Here is a 20,348-nt window from a genome sequence, read left to right as displayed (position 1 = left end):
AATATGTCATGTAACTTTTCCCTGGTTGTATTAGTTGTAATTCATGTATTTCCTTGGGGGAGCTACTGGTCTCAATGTGTCTCTCTCATACAATTGCAGTCTTGGCATCTAATGTGATTATGTAAATAGCCTGTCGTCTTCTATCCAGAGTTGTGTATCTAGTCTGTAATTGCATTGGCCAGTGAAGGAATAGTCATTGTTCTGCACAGCAGGGGATCCCTTCATCTACTGTGGCTGGCAGACATATCGGAGCCCTGTGATGGACCAAACCATTGATGATAGGATGTGTGACCCCTACCCCCTGAACATGGTGGGCTGGTTAAGGAGCACAGACAATGCATTTCCCTTTTTGTAACTTCAGAGTGAGCTGAAACTTGGAAGAAGAAGGAGCTCCCAGCCTGGGTGGCTGTGGACACGGACGGAGCTAGGCCTGTGTGGCGGCCCGTGGGATTGTGTGGAACTCTTTGGACTACTGTAAGGACGATTGCTTTGTTATCCGGTCCGAGGATTGTCGGGAAGGGCCCCCGAATCTGTTTTACGTGGACTTATCGTGTGCTGTTCCAGTGTTCTTGTGAATAAACCTGTTGGATCGTCCCTCGGCCTCGTCCATCCTTTGCTCTGTTGTACACTCCCGTCACACCTCAAACCCAGCCGGAGGACTACATAACCTACAAGGCAGAAAGTGAAAAGAAACGATCTTGCCTCAGAACAGATTTCCCCAAAGAAAATAGGCAGCCTCCCACATGTACAGAATGTGAGCAAACATGAAAAGACATACACAGTAAGAGCAAGATGCAGCAAAGAGAGGCCACTCTATACTAAATACAAAAGACAGGATTGCAGTCTTGCAGTCGGTATGAAAAAACCCTATCAAAACTTCCTACACAGAATGTGCAAAAAAGGAGGAGTAATCTAATACTCGCACGTTCACAATCCGTACAGGACTCTGATGAAATTGTAGGAAAAACCTAGCAATTATCCTGCTAACTAACCCTTGCTAAAATAAATAGCAGAGACTGACTAGAAAGACAAATCTTCCTTATCTGAAGGCACAAACAAAACAGGATACGATACAAAAAAACCTTCAGAGATAATTCACAGAAGCATAAACAAATAACACACGAAAAGTATGAAGCAAAACCATGAACTTAGCTTGGCTTGGTAGCGGGGAAGCCAGAGGGACAAGAGACAGACTCCTATAGCCTCTGGAATTTCAGACAACTGGCAGAGATAAACAGCCAGCACACACCTATATCCAAAATCAAGGTTTGAGCTGCAAACCAGGTGTGTAGAACTGGGGAACAGAATCTAACCACTAACCTCAGCGACCACAGGAGGCAGTCCAAGAGCGGAACTCCACCAGACAGTATTCACATCAGATAAGCGACAGAACTTCTGTCAGGGACTGTAGATAGGAGAGTGATAGTGTAGAATAGGGATGTGCAGTGTAGGGAAAGGTGTGTGCCACAAATCGGCATTCATGATATAAATAGGGATTGCTACTTGTGAGTGCCTGCTAAAGAGTTGCCAGTGAACGATCTAAATAGGTATTGCTATTTATTACTGACTGCTTCAAATAACCCAGTGAACTACATTTCTAGGTATTGCTACTTTTTAGTGCCTTCCCAATATTGCGATCTCAGAGAAGAAATAAGGAATTTATCCTTTGTGTCAGGTGTCTAACTGGTCTTGGCGTAGGGTTGCGAAACATCTGTTTCAAAGCGGAAGAATACATCAAACATAAGTCGAAAATCACAACGAGGTTGTGGTGGAAGGGTGAGTAGGCTGGGTGTATGTGTAGAACATTCTAATGTTAATCAAAACTCTACTGAGAAAACCCTATGATCCTATCACAAGACAAATGATAACTTCCGTTACTGGACAGCCTACTCCACTAGATTTCTTTGGCAGCCACACATCGCTTCAACTTTGAAATGAAGGTAACAGCATGTGCTAGGGTGGCTGGCAAGCCCTGCATCAAGAAGACTTTCCTCAACATCACACACAGTTCATTCCTTAGAAATGCCACCCCAATTACACTTGTTTCCACAAGGGTCACAAGTCTCCACCTGCCAAATTGACTGTGGGGAGCCACACTTGGGCGAATCTGCAGAGATGTTCACATATTTCATGGGCATCAGAGGTCTGCTCCAAAGATTCCCAAGCTCAATAGGAGAAAAACATCTGCACCGATGCCCAATATTTTTGTCAGTTGGATCCTGGCCTGGACAAAGTAGGGTCTGAGCAGGATCCCGACCCTCGCCAACTGACATTAACCCACGGGGTGAAGGTGATGATGAGACTCAGCTACATAAGGCGCACGTGTACTGTTCTGCCATATCAGGTCAGTAAGAGGAAGAGTGGGACAACATAGAGCATGATGATGATGAAGTTATAGATCCCACTTGGTGTGAATGCCGAGGCACACAGTTGAGTAGCTCAGCAAATGAGGAGGAAGAGGAAGATGAGGATGTTATGTAGTGATGCAACGATGAGAAGCATTGCATCTTCAGCCACAACTGGCTGTGGAGTTTGCAGGAAGGATTGCCTTGCCTGGGCCATTTTTGAGACCATAAAGGATGACCCAACTTTCATCTGCCAATGTTGTAAACGACTCAGTAGAGGCAAAAATTCAAATAATTTGACTACTAGATGCATGATCTGGCACATGCGCAACCAACATTCATTACTGTAGGTATCTTACTCCGCTAAAATGCAGACTACTAGGCGTACCCAACCACCAGCCACCAAATCAACTGCGTCTGCTGCTTCTTCATCCTCCTCATACCTCATCATCAAAACTATTCTTACAACTCTCCAGCTGCAGAATCTTCACTTGTTTACCTGCTACAGTTAGGGTGAGTGAGAGCCCATAAGGTGTTATGGAAGTGACCATGCCTGGTGTTTTTGACCCATGTGAGATACCAAGCACACCATATGTTTCTCAATCCACCATTACATATCCACCTACACCTCTATCACTGTCCACCGGTTGGGCGTGTACACCCTACTCCACCCTCTCTCAGCACAGCAGCCAGCCTTCGGACCTGCAGTTTTGGTCATGTAAAAGATCAATTCCTCCCACACATGCCAAAGTGAAGAGCTTGAATTTCACCATCTAAACTGTTTGCCACGGAAATGCAGCTGTTGCACTTGGTGGATATAGATGGTTTTTGAAACCTGATGGCTGTTGCAATCCCTCAGTACCAGTTGCCCAGTCGCCATTACTTCTCTAATAAAGCTGTGCCTGCACTACATCACATCACAGACATTACCTTTTCCTTGAAAAACTGTGAATCCCAAGGTGCTTTTCACCAATGACACCTGGGCAAGCAAGCATGGCCAGGGGCATTACATCTCGCTGACTGGGCACTGGGTTACTCTGGTGGCTGCTGGGCCAAGCGGGGAAGGGGCTGCTTCCCAAGTCTTGAAATCCTCAAAGCTTGTGAGGCAAACCTCTGGATCTACCACTTCCTACACTGCTTCTAATTCCTCCACCTCCTCCAGGCCCTCCAACTGTGCCCTCAACCTCTCCCTTAATATAATACATGTTCCAAGAGTGCAGAGAGAATCCCCCTCATCTACGAATAGCAATGCTAAACTTAATATGCATTAGAGAACGCAATCACACAGCTGAAGAGTTATGGACCGCTATCTAGGCCCAGTTTGACCAATGGCTGTCTCCACTGAACCTGGAGTCAGGGAAGGCCATGTGCGATAATGGTGAAAATCTGGTGGTGGCCCTACACAAGTCTCACACCCTCAACCATGTTGTACAGCAATTTCTAGCCTGCTATCCTGGCCTGGATGCATTTCTGCAGAAGGCACAGTCGCTGTGTGCTCACTTCTGCCCTCTGGCGTTCGCATCCCATGGCTAATTAACTTACAATGCTCTAAAGGTCTTTTGGCCTACCGGTTAACTGGTTGATATGCGGTGTGCCGACACTGTGGAATTCAACTTTGCACATGTTACAGCAACTGTGGCAGCAGCAGCAAGCAATGGTGCACTACGACATGAGTCATAGTCTTGGGCACAGCACTTCAGATGTGTCGCAAATCACAGTTGCGAAGTGGGCACAAATAAAAGGACCTCTGCACCCTCTTGCACAGTTTCAAAATGGCTACAAAGATGGTTATCGCTCATGATGCCATTATCAGCATCATTATTTCGCTCGTCTACAGTATGCAGCACACACACTGCTCACTTATCAGACATATGCAGCACACACAGGGCTCAAATATCACACACATGAAGCACACACACACACTGCTCACTTATCGGACATATGCACACACAGGACTCAGATATCAGAGATAGGGTACGCGTGAAAATCGGACGAGTGCAATGCGAGAAATTCTCGCATTGCACTCTGACCAATGTTAGGCAATGAGGTTGAGCTGTTGGTCAGCTTTTCTCGCATCCAGATTCTGGATGCGAGAAAAGCGGCAGCATGCTGCGTTTTGCTGCTACCGCCGTATCTCTCGCACCCATTCAAGTGAATGGATGCGAGAGATACATCGGACTGCACTCGGATGTTATCCCAGTGCAGTGCGATCTACGCACAGGCTGACAGTGGAGGAGATGGGAGGATTAACCCCTCCCTCTCCTCCGCAGCGCCTGCACTCAGCTTCACAGCTGTGACCCGATCGCAAGATCGGGTTACAGTCGCATGACACCCGGCTCACGCTCGCAGCAGAGCCTGAGCCGGGGGACATTAGCATATCGCATCCGATGCTCTCGCATCGGATGCCATACGCTCGTGTGAGTCCAGCCATATGCAGCACACACACTGCTCACTTTTCAGACATATGCAGCACACACTGCTCACTAATCAAACATATACAGCACACACAAGGATCACATCAGACACATGCAGCAAGCACAGCGCTCACATATTAGATACACAATGCGCACATATTGGACAAGTGCAGCACACACACACACACACACACATTACACATATCAGATGCATGCAGCACATACGCATCAGACACATGCATCACAAATGTCCTATTTTAATCACCAGTACATTGAATAGATGTTGGTAAAATTATAGACATAGTGAAGCAAACATCACTACAAGGGAACATGACCTCGGAAAACACTATATATTTGCAGATATAAAGTTAAATTGCATTTAAATAGCATTACAATGCTGCCTTGCTGCATGAGTGTACACAGACTGGTTACAGTCACTGCTCCCAGCACTATGAGTGATGACTGTAAGCATACCCTGGCACTTTGACAGTTCATGGTGCAGCGGATCTGTGCAGAATAGACTTTCAATTAAAATGCAAGTGACTACTTAAGAACTCAGTTCCACTTGCGCATATCTTCCAATGCGAGAGCCATGCGAGCGTCAGCTGCGGGTCATGCGACTGTGATCCGATCTTGCAATCGTATCACAGCTGCGGAGAAGGGGGAGGGAGCACTTTCTCCCCATCTACTCCGCGGCCTGTCTCTGCGTACATCGTACTGCAGTTGGATAACATGCGAGTGCAGTGCGATGTTTCATACGCTTCCATAGACTTGTATGGGGGTGCGTGAGCTAAGACTCGCTGCCAAACGGAGCATGCTAAGATTCATTCCGCATGCCGCTATGGCAGGAAATATCAATTGCAGATGGACGCTGTCCCATAGGTTTGCACTAGTGTGAGTGCAATCCAATGTTTTATCAGATTGCACTCGTCCATGAAAATCGCAAGTGGAACCAAGCCCTGAAGCTACTACTCATAATGCTTTCAGAGTTGACTGTCACAGGTCTGTGCACTCTTCAAGGAGGAAATAGGTTAATTTTATACTAGTTGCTGCACTTACAGTAAGATTCATTTACATTGGCCTGCAATTAGGAAAGAGTGTACCTAGCATGACTTGCTATATATCGGTCACTCTAGACCGGCTACTCAAATCATTCATTGTCAGTTAATATGAAATTTAAAGGGGTTTTCTAGTCTCAGAATATGATAATGTGCAAAGTGCACACTACAACTATTTTCCTAACAGATGATCACATGATGTCATGTATGGAGTTTGCATACTTGCGGGTCACATGCTGACTAGTCTCATCCAGCTTCTTTTAATAGAAAAAATAAAGAGAGACAAGTAGGCATGTGACAGCAAGTATGCACATTATGTACATGCTATCTTTTGACCACCCTCTCAGGGAAATGTGACAGTGTACACATTACACACGATTACAATTCATAGTCTTCAGTTACTTAGAGCGTCTGCAGACTTTTCTTCTGAAAGTAGGCAACCTCTTTAAGCTTATCTAAATATCACTGTTCTGGACAGCACATTCTTATTTGTAACCAGGTGATGTCTTGAGTATAATACTGTGTTAAATGTACAAAGTGATCAGTTCTGTGCACATAGAAGTATGGTCTGGCTTTTAAAACAGGTTATTAAATGAAAAACAATCAGCTGCATGAAGCCATTTGGTGGTCATTTTACAGCCTTGGTCACCAGTAAAATTGGCCTATGGATAATATGATATTTACTGGTCTTCTATTGCAGTTCAGGCACATACATATTCCCTTGTGTAGTGGCATGACCATATCCTATGATTTCTGTTCAGAAATGCCTACAATCTACAATGAACTCGCTGCCGTCCGACCACCGTGCGGAGCTGCCGCCCGACCACCGTGCGGAGCTGCCGCCTGACCTACACCCCACCTATTGTCTCCTCCCCATAATCCTATAGAATGTAAGCCCGCAAGGGTAGGGCCCTCTTCCCTCTGTACTAGTCTGTCTACTGTAACTTGTATATGTATTTTGTATGTAACCCCCTTCTCATGTACAGCACCATGGAATCAATGGTGCTCTATAAATAAATAATAATAATAATAATAATAATAATAATAACCAGCAAACCATTCAATACTGCCTGTAAAAGTATGTTGTGACTGCCTGTTAAGCCCTGCACCTTTTAATGTGGGGGAGGGAGCAAAACACTCCTTAATAGATTAATTGATTAACCCCTTCACCCCAGGTTGATTTTCCAGTTTTGTTTTTTGCTTCTTTTCTTCCGAGCCGTAACTTTTTTATTTTCCCATCAATCTTACCATATAAGGTCTTATGTTTTGCAGGACGAATTGTACTTTTAAATGAAACCATAAGTTTTATGATATAGTGTATTGGAAAATGGCAAACAAATTCCAAGTGCAAAAAAGTTGCAAAAAAAAAGTGCAATTGCTCTATTATTTTTGGATATTTTATTCACTGTGTTCACTATATGGTAAAACTGATGTGTCGCCTCTCATGACTCAGGTAAGTACAAGTTTGTAGACACCAACCATGTATAGGTTTACTGTTATCTAAGGGGTCAAAAAAATTCAGACATTTGTCAAAAAAAGTGGCACACTTTTTGCACCATTTTCCGAAAAACGTAGTGTTCTCGTTTTCTGGATCTATGGCTCAGTGATGGCTTATTTTTTGTGTCTTGAGCTGACATTTTTAATGGTACCATTTTTGCGCAGATGCTACGTTTTGATATTAAATACAATAACAGGCATTTTGATATTTGCCTGTTATTGTATTTTGCGCAAAATTCGTAGCAACCAAAAAACGTAATTTTGGCATTTGGAATTTTTTGCCACTACGCCGTTTACCGGTCAGACTGATTTTATATTTTGATAGATTGGGCGTTTCTGAACACGGCGATACGAAATATGTGTATACTTTTATTATTATAATCCATTAATTTTCAATAGGGTGAATGGCAGTTGATTTGAACGTTTAGGTTTGTTTATTTTTTTTACATTTTTTAAAACTTTTTTTTTTTTATTTTACTTGTCCCCCAAGGGGACTATAAGGCTCAGCAGTCTGATCGCTGGTTAGTTTCTGTAGATCATAGCTACATTGCTCTGATCTGCAGAAAGCTGCTCTCCTCTTAGAGACGGCGCTCTGCCGACTGTAAGAAGAACTGACTCATGATAGCTACAGGAGTCATCATAGGACCCTGTGCTACCATGGCAACTATCGGCTGCACGTGATCACATCATGTGACTTCCGATGGAACCGGGTGAGTGCTTACTGCGGCTGGGATGTACACTGTGCTATCACATTTTGACAGCGCAGTGCAAGAGGTTAACAGGCCAAGAGTGGAGAGCGAATCCACTAGTGCCTGATAGCCGCACTTGTCAGCCGTTCAAATCAGCTGACCTGTGCGGAACTCACCGCTGGCTGCCCATGGCAGCTGGCAGTGAGTATACTGACATAAGGCAGGATGTACCTAGTATGTCCAATGTCGATAAGAGGCTAAGAGTTCCTTCATGGCAGAAGTTCCTGTCACACTGTGCAGCGATATGACCATGTTATAGGAGCCTCTCAGTAACCATCCTTTAATAACCAATGAGCATTCTCCTCTCCCAGGAAGGAAAGCACTGATTAGTTAGGGTACGTTCCCATGATCAGGGTTTCTTGCTTTGTGGATGCCTCGTATTTTCACTGTGCTGCATTTTACATAAAAGTAAAGTGGATGGGATTAATAGAAATCTCATGTCCACAGTGCTTCCTTTTTACACTGCATACACTCACCTGTGGTGCGCTTATCATTTCTCATGCAGTAATGGTCAGTTTCCTGTGTGGAAGTTCCCCTCAGACTTGTATTAGATGCGGAAAATCCACAGGTAAAAGACAGATATGCATTTTTAGTGCGTTTACGCAGCAGAAACACACCCAAAAATGCATGTAATCTGCAGCTAATGTCAAAACCAGGAGGTTTCAAAAACAAAATAACTTTATTTAAAGAATAACACCAAAATGACGAAAAACGCAGCATAAAAACGCACATAAAAACACAGCGTTTTAAATGCACACAAGAAACACAATAAAAAAAACAAGTAAATTAAGGTACAGAGATGGTGTTGAAATTTTGCAGTGTCAAAAACTCAACTGATCCCGATCGTGGAAACGTAGTCTTACTGAGCAGCACAGTAAATGTCGGCCTACAGTGGTCTTCAGGCAGTGACATCTGATCATACAGGTTTGCCATTTTCTATCTCTGGCCATCACTGCACCGTCTGCAACTAAGAGCAGTGCGAGGTCTATGCGGGCCGTGGGGTGTGTAGCCCTACTTTAAAGATTAAAATATGTCACAGCTCAGGAATATAGAAGAAAGTCAACTTTGAGTGATTTAATTACCCAGTGTTTGTTCCTCAGACTTTACTTCCACCCGAATTTTTTTGTCTACTTCAGCCTGTAATAAGTAGGAGAAAAAAAGAAAAGGTACACAATTTTTATATCTTTATAAAGGTTATAAGCTCAGATATTTATGAAAGGCATTTAAAAGCATTATCTGAGACCTGTAAAATGATAATTACGTGAAAACATGGACAGTCTTTCCATAGGGCAATTCTGGCATATAAATTTCAGTAAGGTGAAGTATTTGGAGTCCTGAGTTAATTAAAATTTAATTCTTTCTTTATTCCATAATTAAATTAAAATAACATCAGTAGAGCATGATAGTCCTGTTGGCGCATTTCGACTCTAAACAGAGTCTTTGGGGTACTTTGCACACTACAACATCGCAGGTGCGATGTCGGTGGGGTCATGTCGAAAGTGACGCACTTCCTGCATCGCTCTCGACATCGTAGTGTATAAATCATAGATGATACAATTAACGAGCGCAAAAGCATCGTAATCGTATGATCGGTGTGGCGTCGGCGAATTCCATAATTACGCTGATGTGATGGTCTGATGATGTTCCTCGCTCCTGCGGCAGCACACATCGCTGTGTGTGACGTCGCAGGAGCGAGGAACATCTCCTACCTGCGTCACTGCGGCTCCCGTAGGATATGCGGAAGGAAGGAGGTGGGCGGGATGTTTACATACCGCTCATCTCCGCCCCTCTGCTCCTATTAGCCACCTGCCGTGTGACGTCGCACGACAGGTGGCTAATAAGGAGCCTTAAGGAGGCGGTTCGCCGGCCAGAGCGACGTCGCACGGCAGGTGAGTGCATGTGAAGCTGCCGTAGCGATAATGTTCGCTACTTCAGCTATCACAATGATATCGCAGCTGCGACGGGGGCGGGGACTATCGCGCTCGACATCGCAGCATCGGCTTGCGATGTCGTAGTGTGCAAAGTACCCCTTAGTCTTAAATTCTTAATGCATACTGACACTATATAAAAGAAATAGCCCCTCCCATGCCCCAGTGATGATAATAAATAATCATTTCAAATTACCATTATGAATTAAAGTTTAGAACAAATTTAGAAGTGCATTCACAAGATTTCAGAGCTCATAGAGACAGGCCATGAAAGATTACATTGCCGAGAGTCTGCAGAAGGGACATATCACGCTCTCCTCTTCGCCCGTGGCAGCAACGTTCTTCTTTGTTAAGGAGAAAGATGGGGTTCTCATCCCTTGTTTGAATTCTTAGGAATTGAATCAGATTACTGTCCGAGACCCTTATCCTCTTCCTACGAATCCAGATCTACTCAACCAAACCGTGGGAGCTAAATGGTTCTCCAAATTTGGACTTAAGGGGGGCTTACAATCTAGTTAGAATCAGAGAAGGTGAGGAATGGAAAACGGCTTTTAATACACGAGGTTCACTTCAATAGCTTTGTCATGCTACTTGGTCTCACTAATGCAGTCGCTGTTTTCCAGCATTTTGTGAATTATAATTTTCACCATTTGGTGGGCAGGTTTGTGGTAGTTTATTTGGACAATATCTTGATCTACTCATCTGATATGGAACACATCAGGTACATATTAATCAAGTGTTACAGATCTTGAGAGATAACAAACTATATGCCAAACTGGAAACGTGTGTTTTTGCTGTCCAAGAGGTACAATTTTTTGGGATACCTGTTGTCTGCATTGGGTTATTGGATGGATTCAGAGAAGGTCCGTGCTGTACTTGACTAGGATTGTCCATAAATCCTGAAAGCGTTACAGCGCTTTTTTCGGGTTTAGCAATTAGAAATGTATTCATAACTATTCGGTAATTGTAAAAACCTCTCACTGACATGTCAAAGAAAGAGTCTGATTTGTCTAAATGGGCGGACTCTGCCCAGCATTCTTTTTCCTTTTTAAAAAAATGTTTTTCCAATGCACCTATACTCAGTCAGTCTGATGTTTCGCAGCCTTATATTGTGGAGGTTGTGGCATCAGAGGTGGTGGTTGGGGCTGTGTTATAAGAGTGTCCGTCCCCTGGTAAATGGCATCCATGTGATTTCTTTTCCAGGAAATTCTCCTCAGCCAAGAGAGAATATAGCGGGCTTTACACGCTGCGATCTTGCTAGCGACATCGCAAGCGATTGTACCCGCCCCTGTCGGTTGTGCGATACGGGCAAATCGCTGCCCGTTGCACACAACCTCGCTTACTCCCGTCACACGGACTTTCCTGTCCTGCGACGTCGCTCTGGCCGCCGATCCGCCTTCTTTCTAAGGGGGCGGGTCGTGCGGCGTCACAGTGACGTCACACGGCAGCCATCCAATAGAAGCGGAGGGGCGGAGATGAGCGGGACGTAACATCCCGCCCACCTCCTTCCTTCCGCATAGCCGGTGGAGGCAGGTAAGGTGATGTTCCTCGCTCATGCGGTGTTACGGTTGCTGCGAGCACTGGAGACTATGTCCAGATTTCTTGCTACTGCACATGTGCGAGCGCTGGAGACTAAGTCCAGATTTCTTGCTACTGCACATGTGCGAGCGCTGGAGACTAAGTCCAGATTTCTTGCTACTGCACATGTGCGAGCGCCGGAGACTAAGTCCAATCTTGGAGCCATTGCACATGTGCGGGTGACATCATCGCTGACACGAGGTCACATGTCTCTTACTCCTTCTATGCCGATTGGTCGCTGGTCATGTGCTTGTGACGTCTTGCTCGGTGATAGGCCAGCATGACGTCACTCCTGTCGTTCTGGCAGCGGATTGGCTCTGGTGTCCTCCATCTTGGATGAGGCACAGAGTCTATATAAGACCCTGACACACGCCGCATGGTGCTCAGTCCTCTTAGTTCATGCATATGAGTAGACGCTCTGTGCGCGTTCCTCTAGGCATTCCTCTGTCTATGCTAGGTGAGCGCTACCGGCAGGGTAGCGTTCTTATACCTTACAGCTTCGGCTGCGGTCCGTATCCTTACCTCTTAGAGGAGCGGACATAGGCAGGTGCCTGAGGCACATGGTCTGGCTGGGCCTTGTGATTCTACTCGTAGGTGGACGTTGCCGCTAGGGTAACGTTCCTTATACTGCGTCTGGCAGTTGTTCGTATCCTCGCACACTAGGGGAGCGAACAGAGGTAGGAGCTTTGTGCGGCTTACGCTGCTGTTCGTCTCTTTTGCACCACTAGAAGAGCGGACCTAGGCAGGTGCCATATCTAGTGGTTCGTGTCCTCGCACACTAGTGGAGCGAACGCAGGTAGGAGCTTTGTGCGGCTTACGCTGCTGTTCGTCTCTTTTGCACCACTAGAAGAGCGGACCTAGGTAGGTGCCATTTCGCACACATTGCCTTTGTCTCTGTGATTATTAACAGAGATCATTCCACACACCCTCCAAGTAAGGGAGGAATTGCTTTACTTACTTATTATATCCTTCTGTGAGTTAACAGAGGTATTGCACTCTGCCATAGTCTGCAGCAAAGTCTTTGCACGGTGGACCCTGACTGTCTGATACTCCTTTCAGTTATTATCAGACAGCCCCCCGTAACATTAGGACTGAGCCAAGGGTCTGGCAGTTATGGCAGAATATCAGCAGTTACACCGTTACATACAAGTACTTGAGTCACAGCTCAAGAGTATAGAGGATAAACCTCAGACCATGGTGACATCTGCACATGATCCTCGACTTGCTCTGCCAAACAGATATTCTGGCGATGCCAGATCATGTCGTGGTTTCATTAGTCAGTGTCAGATACACCTAGAGGTCAACTCTTCTCGCTTCTCTACGGAGAGGTCCAGAGTAGGCTTTATCATCTCCTTACTTCAGGACAAAGCCTTAGAATGGGCGACTCCCCTATGGGAGCGCTCTGATGTGGTTACTCTGAGACATCAAGACTTTCTTGATGCTCTTAAGGCGGTATTCATGGGTCCGCAGGTTACCCATGATGCGGCCCTGAGACTGTTAGATCTATCTCAGGGTTCGTTATCCACTAGTTCTTATGCCATTGCTTTTAGAACTCTGGTGGCAGAACTAGATTGGCCAGAGAAGGTGTTGATTCCTATCTTCTGGAGAGGGTTGGCAGGCTATGTCAAGGATGCCCTTGCTACTCGTGAGGTCCCTGCTTCTCTGGAGGACTTGATCACAGTAGCAACGAGGATCGATGTACGCCATAAGGAACGTAGACTCGAGGTCTCTTCCTCGCGCCCTAAGCATCGGGCTATTCCAGTTGTTGAGGGTCCACTACCATCTTCCTCAGCATCTGAAACATCTCCCACTCCTATGGAGTTAGGTCATACGTCCTCCAGACTACGCAAGTCTGGTCCTCCTATATGTTACGTATGTCGTCAGGCTGGGCACTATGCCAACAAGTGTCCTAGTCGTCAGGGAAACTCCCTGGCCTAGTAACCATTAGAGGGGGGTTACTAGAGACGTCTTCTGCACCCTCTAAGTGTTGTATCCCAGGCCAGCTCTCGTTATCTGAGAATACATGGCCTATTATGGCTTTTGTGGATTCCGGAGCTGACGGGATTTTTGTGTCCTCAGGATTTGTAAAGGGACACAATATTCCCTCTGTCATGTTAGAGGCGCCTATTCCTGTCCGTGTTGTTAATGGAACTATGTTGTCTGACTCCATTACATTGAGGACAGTTCCCTTGCGCCTTTCCCTGTCTCAGGGTCACATAGAGGAGATTTCTTTTCTTGTTTTGCCTGAGGGTATAGACGACGTCCTTCTGGGTCTTCCATGGCTTCGGACTCATGCTCCTCACATTGACTGGGAGTCTGACAGCATTATTAGTTGGGGTTCGAAATGTCAGTCCCGATGTCTTCCCTTACCACCTAAGGTCGTTGCGGTTGCATCAACTGATCTCTCTCCCATACCTACACCCTATTTGGATTTCGCTGACGTGTTCTCCAAACAGGGTGCTGAGGTTCTTCCACCCCATAGGCCGTATGACTGTGCCATAGACCTTATCCCAGGTTCGGTTCCACCTAAAGGCAGGGTTTACCCCCTGTCGATACCTGAGTCGGAGGCCATGTCGACCTATATAAGAGAGAGTTTAGAGAAGGGGTTCATTCGTAAGTCTGTCTCTCCCGCGGGAGCTGGGTTTTTCTTTGTTCGGAAGAAAGAGGGTGATTTGCGTCCCTGCATAGATTACAGGGGTCTCAACGCAATCACAATAAAGAACAAATACCCATTACCTTTAATTTCGGAGCTCTTTGACAGACTGAGAGGAGCTCAAGTTTTTACGAAGTTGGATCTGCGGGGTGCGTATAACTTGGTATGAATTCGAAAGGGTGACGAATGGAAGACCGCTTTTAACACCCGAGACGGTCACTATGAATACCTCGTCATGCCTTTTGGGTTATGTAATGCACCCGCAGTATTTCAGGACTTCGTAAACGATGTGTTCAGGGATTTACTGTTATCCTCAGTAGTGGTGTATCTGGACGACATCCTGATTTTTTTCTCCTGATCTGGAGACTCATCGTCAGGATGTCGTTCGTGTCCTTTCCCGTTTAAGGGAGCACTCATTGTTTGCTAAACTCGAGAAATGTGTATTCGAGCAGTCCTCATTGCCTTTTTTGGGTTACATTATCTCACAAGAGGGTCTGGCTATGGATCCTGCGAAGCTCTCTGCTGTCCTGCAATGGTCCGAACCTCATTCCTTGAAGGCGGTGCAACGCTTCTTAGGATTCATAAATTATTACAGGCAGTTCATACCCCATTTTTCTACTTTGGTGGCCCCTTTGGTGGCCTTGACTAAGAAAGGTGCTAATCCCAAAGCCTGGTCTACTGAGACATCTCAGGCTTTTGAGGCAGTAAAAAGACACTTTTCAACTGCTCCCGTTCTTCAAAGACCCGATGAGAGTAAGCCCTTCCTCTTAGAGGTTGATGCCTCTTCAGTGGGTGCTGGTGCGGTCTTGTATCAAAAGAACGGTGCAGGTAGAAAAAGGCCGTGTTTCTTCTTTGCTAAAACCTTTTCACCGGCAGAGAGAAACTATACCATTGGGGATAGGGAACTGCTCGCCTTGAGATTAGCCTTGGAGGAGTGGCGTCACTTGCTGGAAGGAGCGAAACATCCTTTCCAGGTCTATACAGACCATAAGAATCTGACGTACTTACAAACCGCTCAGCGTCTGAATCCTCGCCAAGCCCGCTGGTCCTTGTTTTTCTCCCGCTTTCACTTCTCCATCAACTATCTGTCTGGGAGTAAGAATAACAAGGCAGACGCCCTGTCTCGCTCTATGCTTTCTACCCAGGAAGAGATTGACGAACCTCGTCTTATCCTTCCCTCCAGGGTTTTTCATACGCTCTCCCCTGTGACGTTAGACCAAATCCCACCGGGCAAGACCTTTGTTCCGCCTGATCGACAGAATGATATACTGTCATGGGCCCACACCTCAAAGGTGGGTGGGCATTTTGGTATTAGGCGGACACGAGAGTTACTGGAGAGGTGGTATTGGTGGCCACACTTAGCCAGCCACGTCAAGAGATATGTCGGTTCCTGCTACTCGTGTGCTCGCAACCGTCCATTACGGCAGAGACCGGCTGGGCTCTTGCATCCTTTACCAGTGCCAGATAGACCATGGGAGGTGGTAGGCATGGACTTTGTGGGTGATCTTCCATGTTCACAGGGACATAGATTTGTGTGGGTCATTACGGACCATTTCTCCCGGATGGTTCATCTCGTACCATTATCGAGAATCCCATCTTCCAGAGTACTAGCCAAACTATTCCTCAAGCATGTCTTTAGGCTTCACGGGATGCCAGATCGTATCATTTGTGATAGAGGCCCGCAATTTACTTCCCGTTTCTGGCGAGATCTTTGTAGCCTTCTGCAAATTGAGTTGAATCTCTCTTCGGCATACCATCCGGAGACTAATGGTTTGGTTGAACGTACCAATCAATCTATGATTATATACCTTCGACACTTTGTTGCTGAGAACCACGATAACTGGTCCTCCCTCCTACCCTGGGCAGAATTTGCCCTTAACAATTCGCTGGCTGAGGCCACTGGGCAGACACCGTTCGTACTCAATAATGGGCAACACCCTAGGGTACCAGTACCGTTTCCCGCTGCTGCACCTCCTCCTCTTGTGGCCGACTGGGCAACTAATGCCAGAGAGGTTTGGGATCGGACTCAAGAGTCGATCCAAGCAGCTAAGGACCGTATGAAGACGGTGTCCGATCGGTTTCGTCGCCCGGCTCCTGTCTTTTCTCCAGGGGACTTTGTGTGGCTCTCTGCAAAACACGTGAGACTTAGAGTGAGCTCTGTCAAATTTGCTCCTCGCTTCCTGGGTCCTTATGAGGTTCTTCGACAGGTAAATCCTGTAGTCTATCAATTGAAGTTACCTGTCCATCTTAGGATTCATGACAAATTCCATGTCTCACTGCTAAAGCCGGCTATTTTACCTCACGCTCGTGAAGTGCACTCTCCTGCCTCTGATTCCTCTCGCTCTAGCTATGAGGTACGAGCCATAGTTGGTTCTAAGATGGTTAGAGGGCGCAGGTTCTTCTTGATAGATTGGGAGGGCTATGGTCCGGAACATCGCTCTTGGGAGCCTGAGGAGGCTGTCCATGCTCCCGACTTAGTTGCCGATTACCTGCGTCGCCGGGAGGGGGGCCCTTGAGGGGGAGGTACTGTTACGGTTGCTGCGAGCACTGGAGACTATGTCCAGATTTCTTGCTACTGCACATGTGCGAGCGCTGGAGACTAAGTCCAGATTTCTTGCTACTGCACATGTGCGAGCGCTGGAGACTAAGTCCAGATTTCTTGCTACTGCACATGTGCGAGCGCCGGAGACTAAGTCCAATCTTGGAGCCATTGCACATGTGCGGGTGACATCATCGCTGACACGAGGTCACATGTCTCTTACTCCTTCTATGCCGATTGGTCGCTGGTCATGTGCTTGTGACGTCTTGCTCGGTGATAGGCCAGCATGACGTCACTCCTGTCGTTCTGGCAGCGGATTGGCTCTGGTGTCCTCCATCTTGGATGAGGCACAGAGTCTATATAAGACCCTGACGCACGCCGCATGGTGCTCAGTCCTCTTGGTTCATGCATATGAGTAGACGCTCTGTGCGCGTTCCTCTAGGCATTCCTCTGTCTATGCTAGGTGAGCGCTACCGGCAGGGTAGCGTTCTTATACCTTACAGCTTCGGCTGCGGTCCGTATCCTTACCTCTTAGAGGAGCGGACATAGGCAGGTGCCTGAGGCACATGGTCTGGCTGGGCCTTGTGATTCTACTCGTAGGTGGACGTTGCCGCTAGGGTAACGTTCCTTATACTGCGTCTGGCAGTTGTTCGTATCCTCGCACACTAGGGGAGCGAACAGAGGTAGGAGCTTTGTGCGGCTTACGCTGCTGTTCGTCTCTTTTGCACCACTAGAAGAGCGGACCTAGGCAGGTGCCATATCTAGTGGTTCGTGTCCTCGCACACTAGTGGAGCGAACGCAGGTAGGAGCTTTGTGCGGCTTACGCTGCTGTTCGTCTCTTTTGCACCACTAGAAGAGCGGACCTAGGTAGGTGCCATTTCGCACACATTGCCTTTGTCTCTGTGATTATTAACAGAGATCATTCCACACACCCTCCAAGTAAGGGAGGAATTGCTTTACTTACTTATTATATCCTTCTGTGAGTTAACAGAGGTATTGCACTCTGCCATAGTCTGCAGCAAAGTCTTTGCACGGTGGACCCTGACTGTCTGATACTCCTTTCAGTTATTATCAGACAGCCCCCCGTAACATGCGGTGTCACACATAGCGATGTGTGGTGCCGCAGGAACGAGGAACAACATCGCTAATGAGAGGTAAACGATTTTTTGTTTTAGGACGACCATCTCCGCGGCAAACAATTTTTGCCGCTTTTGCGATCGTTTTAGGTCGCACATAAGTGTTACACGCTACAACATCGTTAATGATGCCAGATGTGCGTCACAAACAACGTGATCCCGACTATAATTCATTAACAATTTTGTAGCATGTAAAGCCCCCTTATGATGTTGGGAATAGAGAACTCTTGGCAATAAAGAACTCTGGGCAATTAAGTTATCTTTTGAGGAATGGCGCCATTAGCTGGAGGGGGGAGTTCATACAATTACGGTAATCACAGACCATAATAACCTGTCATATCTTAAGTCTGCCAAATGACTCAATCTCAGGAAGGTTAGATGGTCTTTCTTTTTTTACCAGGTTTAATTTTACTGTCACTTACCATCCTCGGATTAAAAACACCAAGGCAGATAGATTATCCTGGAGTTTTCCTGGTGATAGTGATCATGTGAACCCGGCACCCATTTTCTAGAAGATTGTGGTCGTCTCGGCCTTGAGCCCAGATCTGGAGGGGAAGGTGTTTGAGGTTTAGGGGGGTGCCCTGACCTCTTGCCCTTCAGGGATGTTGTTTGTGCCAACCAATTTGTGCTGTAAACTAATTGGGGAACATCACAATTCTGTCCTTGTGGGTTATCAAGGTAGGAAAGCAACCTTGGGCCTCCTTTCTCATCATTTTTGGTGGCCAAGGTTGCATCAGGATTTGGTTAACTATTTGACTGCATGCAGTGTTTGCGCACGTTCCAAGGTAACGCACTCTTACTCATCCATCGGATCACCCCTGCCAATGGCTATCCTGAATAGACCATGGATGCATTTATCCATGGATTTCATTACTGACCTGCCTTCGTCTTTAGGAAAGACTGTGAATTTGGTGTTTGTGGATAGGTTCAGTACAATGACGCATTTCATCGAGTTGCTGGTACTTACGAATGCCAAGACTCTGGCTCAGGTGTTCATCAATGAGATTGTGAAGCTTCATGGGGTTCCTTGAAATGTGATCTCAGATCGCGGAACCTAGTTTATTTCCAAATTTTGGAAAGCATTTTGTGCTTAACTTGGAGTGCAGTTGTCTTTCTCTTCTTCCTTCCATCCTCAGTTGAATGGACAGACAGAGCGCATAAATCAAAATTTGGAAACGCAGCTTAGGTGCTTTGTGTCAGAGATCCAGGAGGATTTGTCATCTTATTTACCATTGGCTGAATTTGCTTTAAATAATCGTCACCAGGAGTCTAGTGGCAAGTCACCATTATTTGGTGCATACGGTTTTCATCTGCAATTTGGTACCTTTAGTGGTAGGAGTGCTTCAGGAGTTCCTAAGGAGGAGCATTTTGCCTCAATGCTCTATTCTGTATGGCAAGGGGTTCAGAATAATTTGAAGCTCATGGGAAACAGATACAAACGTATGGCTGAAAAAAACGCTTACCAGGTCGGGACCTAAGTGTGAATGATTGTGTGGTTGTCTAACAGTAACATAAAGTTGAAGATTCCTTCCTAAAAGCTGTGTTTATTGTTCACTATAAAATTACTGCCGTCATTAACCTAGTAGCATTTTGTTTTGAGCTACCTTAGGCAATTAGGATCCACAATGTGTTCCACAGGGCACTACTCAAAAAGTATGTGGAACCTTTGTAGCCAACCCCCCTTGCCACCAGCCAAAATCATGGTTGATGGGTAATTTGGAGTTTCAAATAGCTAAAAGTGTTGACTTTCGTCATTCCGTTCAAAACTTTGGAGGGGTTATGGACCAGAGTAGAAAAGTGGGTCTCCGCATCGGATGTAAATGTCACAAGATTGTTTCAGTCATTTCATGCTGCCCATGCAGATAGGCCTGGTCCTGAGTGTCCGGAGACCACTCATAGAAGGGGGGGTACTGTCACGGGGTGTCACGGGTGACAGACAGTCATGTGATTTCTGGCAATAGAAGGTCACAGCATTTGGCTGTGCAAAATGATCCCTGACTTTCTACTGTTCCTGCTTTTAGTATACTGTGACGCCCGCCTGGAGCCACGGACTCAGGATCGTTGAAACAGCTGAATAGAGGCAACCGCCCACAAAGCAGGACCCTGAACCCCACAACCCTTTAACCCTTATACAGGGATTTGGAATTACGACAGGGCCCAGGTGATCGCTGTTCACGAAAGATTGCAGTCCTGAGAAGAGCAGTAACCAGACAGGGTCAAATCCAGAAGGTAGAACAGGAACAAAAATCGTCAGGCAGGAGAGTGGGCAGATATCAAGCTAAGGGTCAAAACCGGAACTAGCAGCGAAGTACAGAAATGGCAGGCAGAAGAGTGGTCAGGTAGTCAAGCTATGGTCAATATATGGGAATACAAAAAACAACAAGACACCACTAGCAGGGATTTACAGAACTATTTTTTATGAACTGACTCTGTTCATAGCTATAAATCGGG

At 46.2% G+C, this 20,348-nt stretch overlaps 1 protein-coding gene across 1 annotated transcript in view; it reads right to left on the bottom strand.

Annotated features, from left to right (window-relative positions):
- COMTD1 (catechol-O-methyltransferase domain containing 1) overlaps nucleotides 1-20,348 on the bottom strand; it is a 366,090-nt gene that overhangs the window by 26,779 nt on the left and 318,963 nt on the right. The window contains exon 5 of the mRNA XM_075347317.1: nucleotides 9,146-9,200. Within this exon, the coding sequence (XP_075203432.1) occupies nucleotides 9,146-9,200 (55 nt within the window). The remainder of the gene's footprint in view (nucleotides 1-9,145; nucleotides 9,201-20,348) is intronic.

This window comes from Anomaloglossus baeobatrachus, chromosome 5 (assembly GCF_048569485.1).
Source record: "Anomaloglossus baeobatrachus isolate aAnoBae1 chromosome 5, aAnoBae1.hap1, whole genome shotgun sequence".
In the NCBI taxonomy this organism is placed as follows: Eukaryota; Metazoa; Chordata; class Amphibia; order Anura; family Aromobatidae; genus Anomaloglossus; species Anomaloglossus baeobatrachus.
Note: the sequence above shows the minus strand (reverse complement) of the source record. Positions and strands in the feature narration are given on the sequence as shown.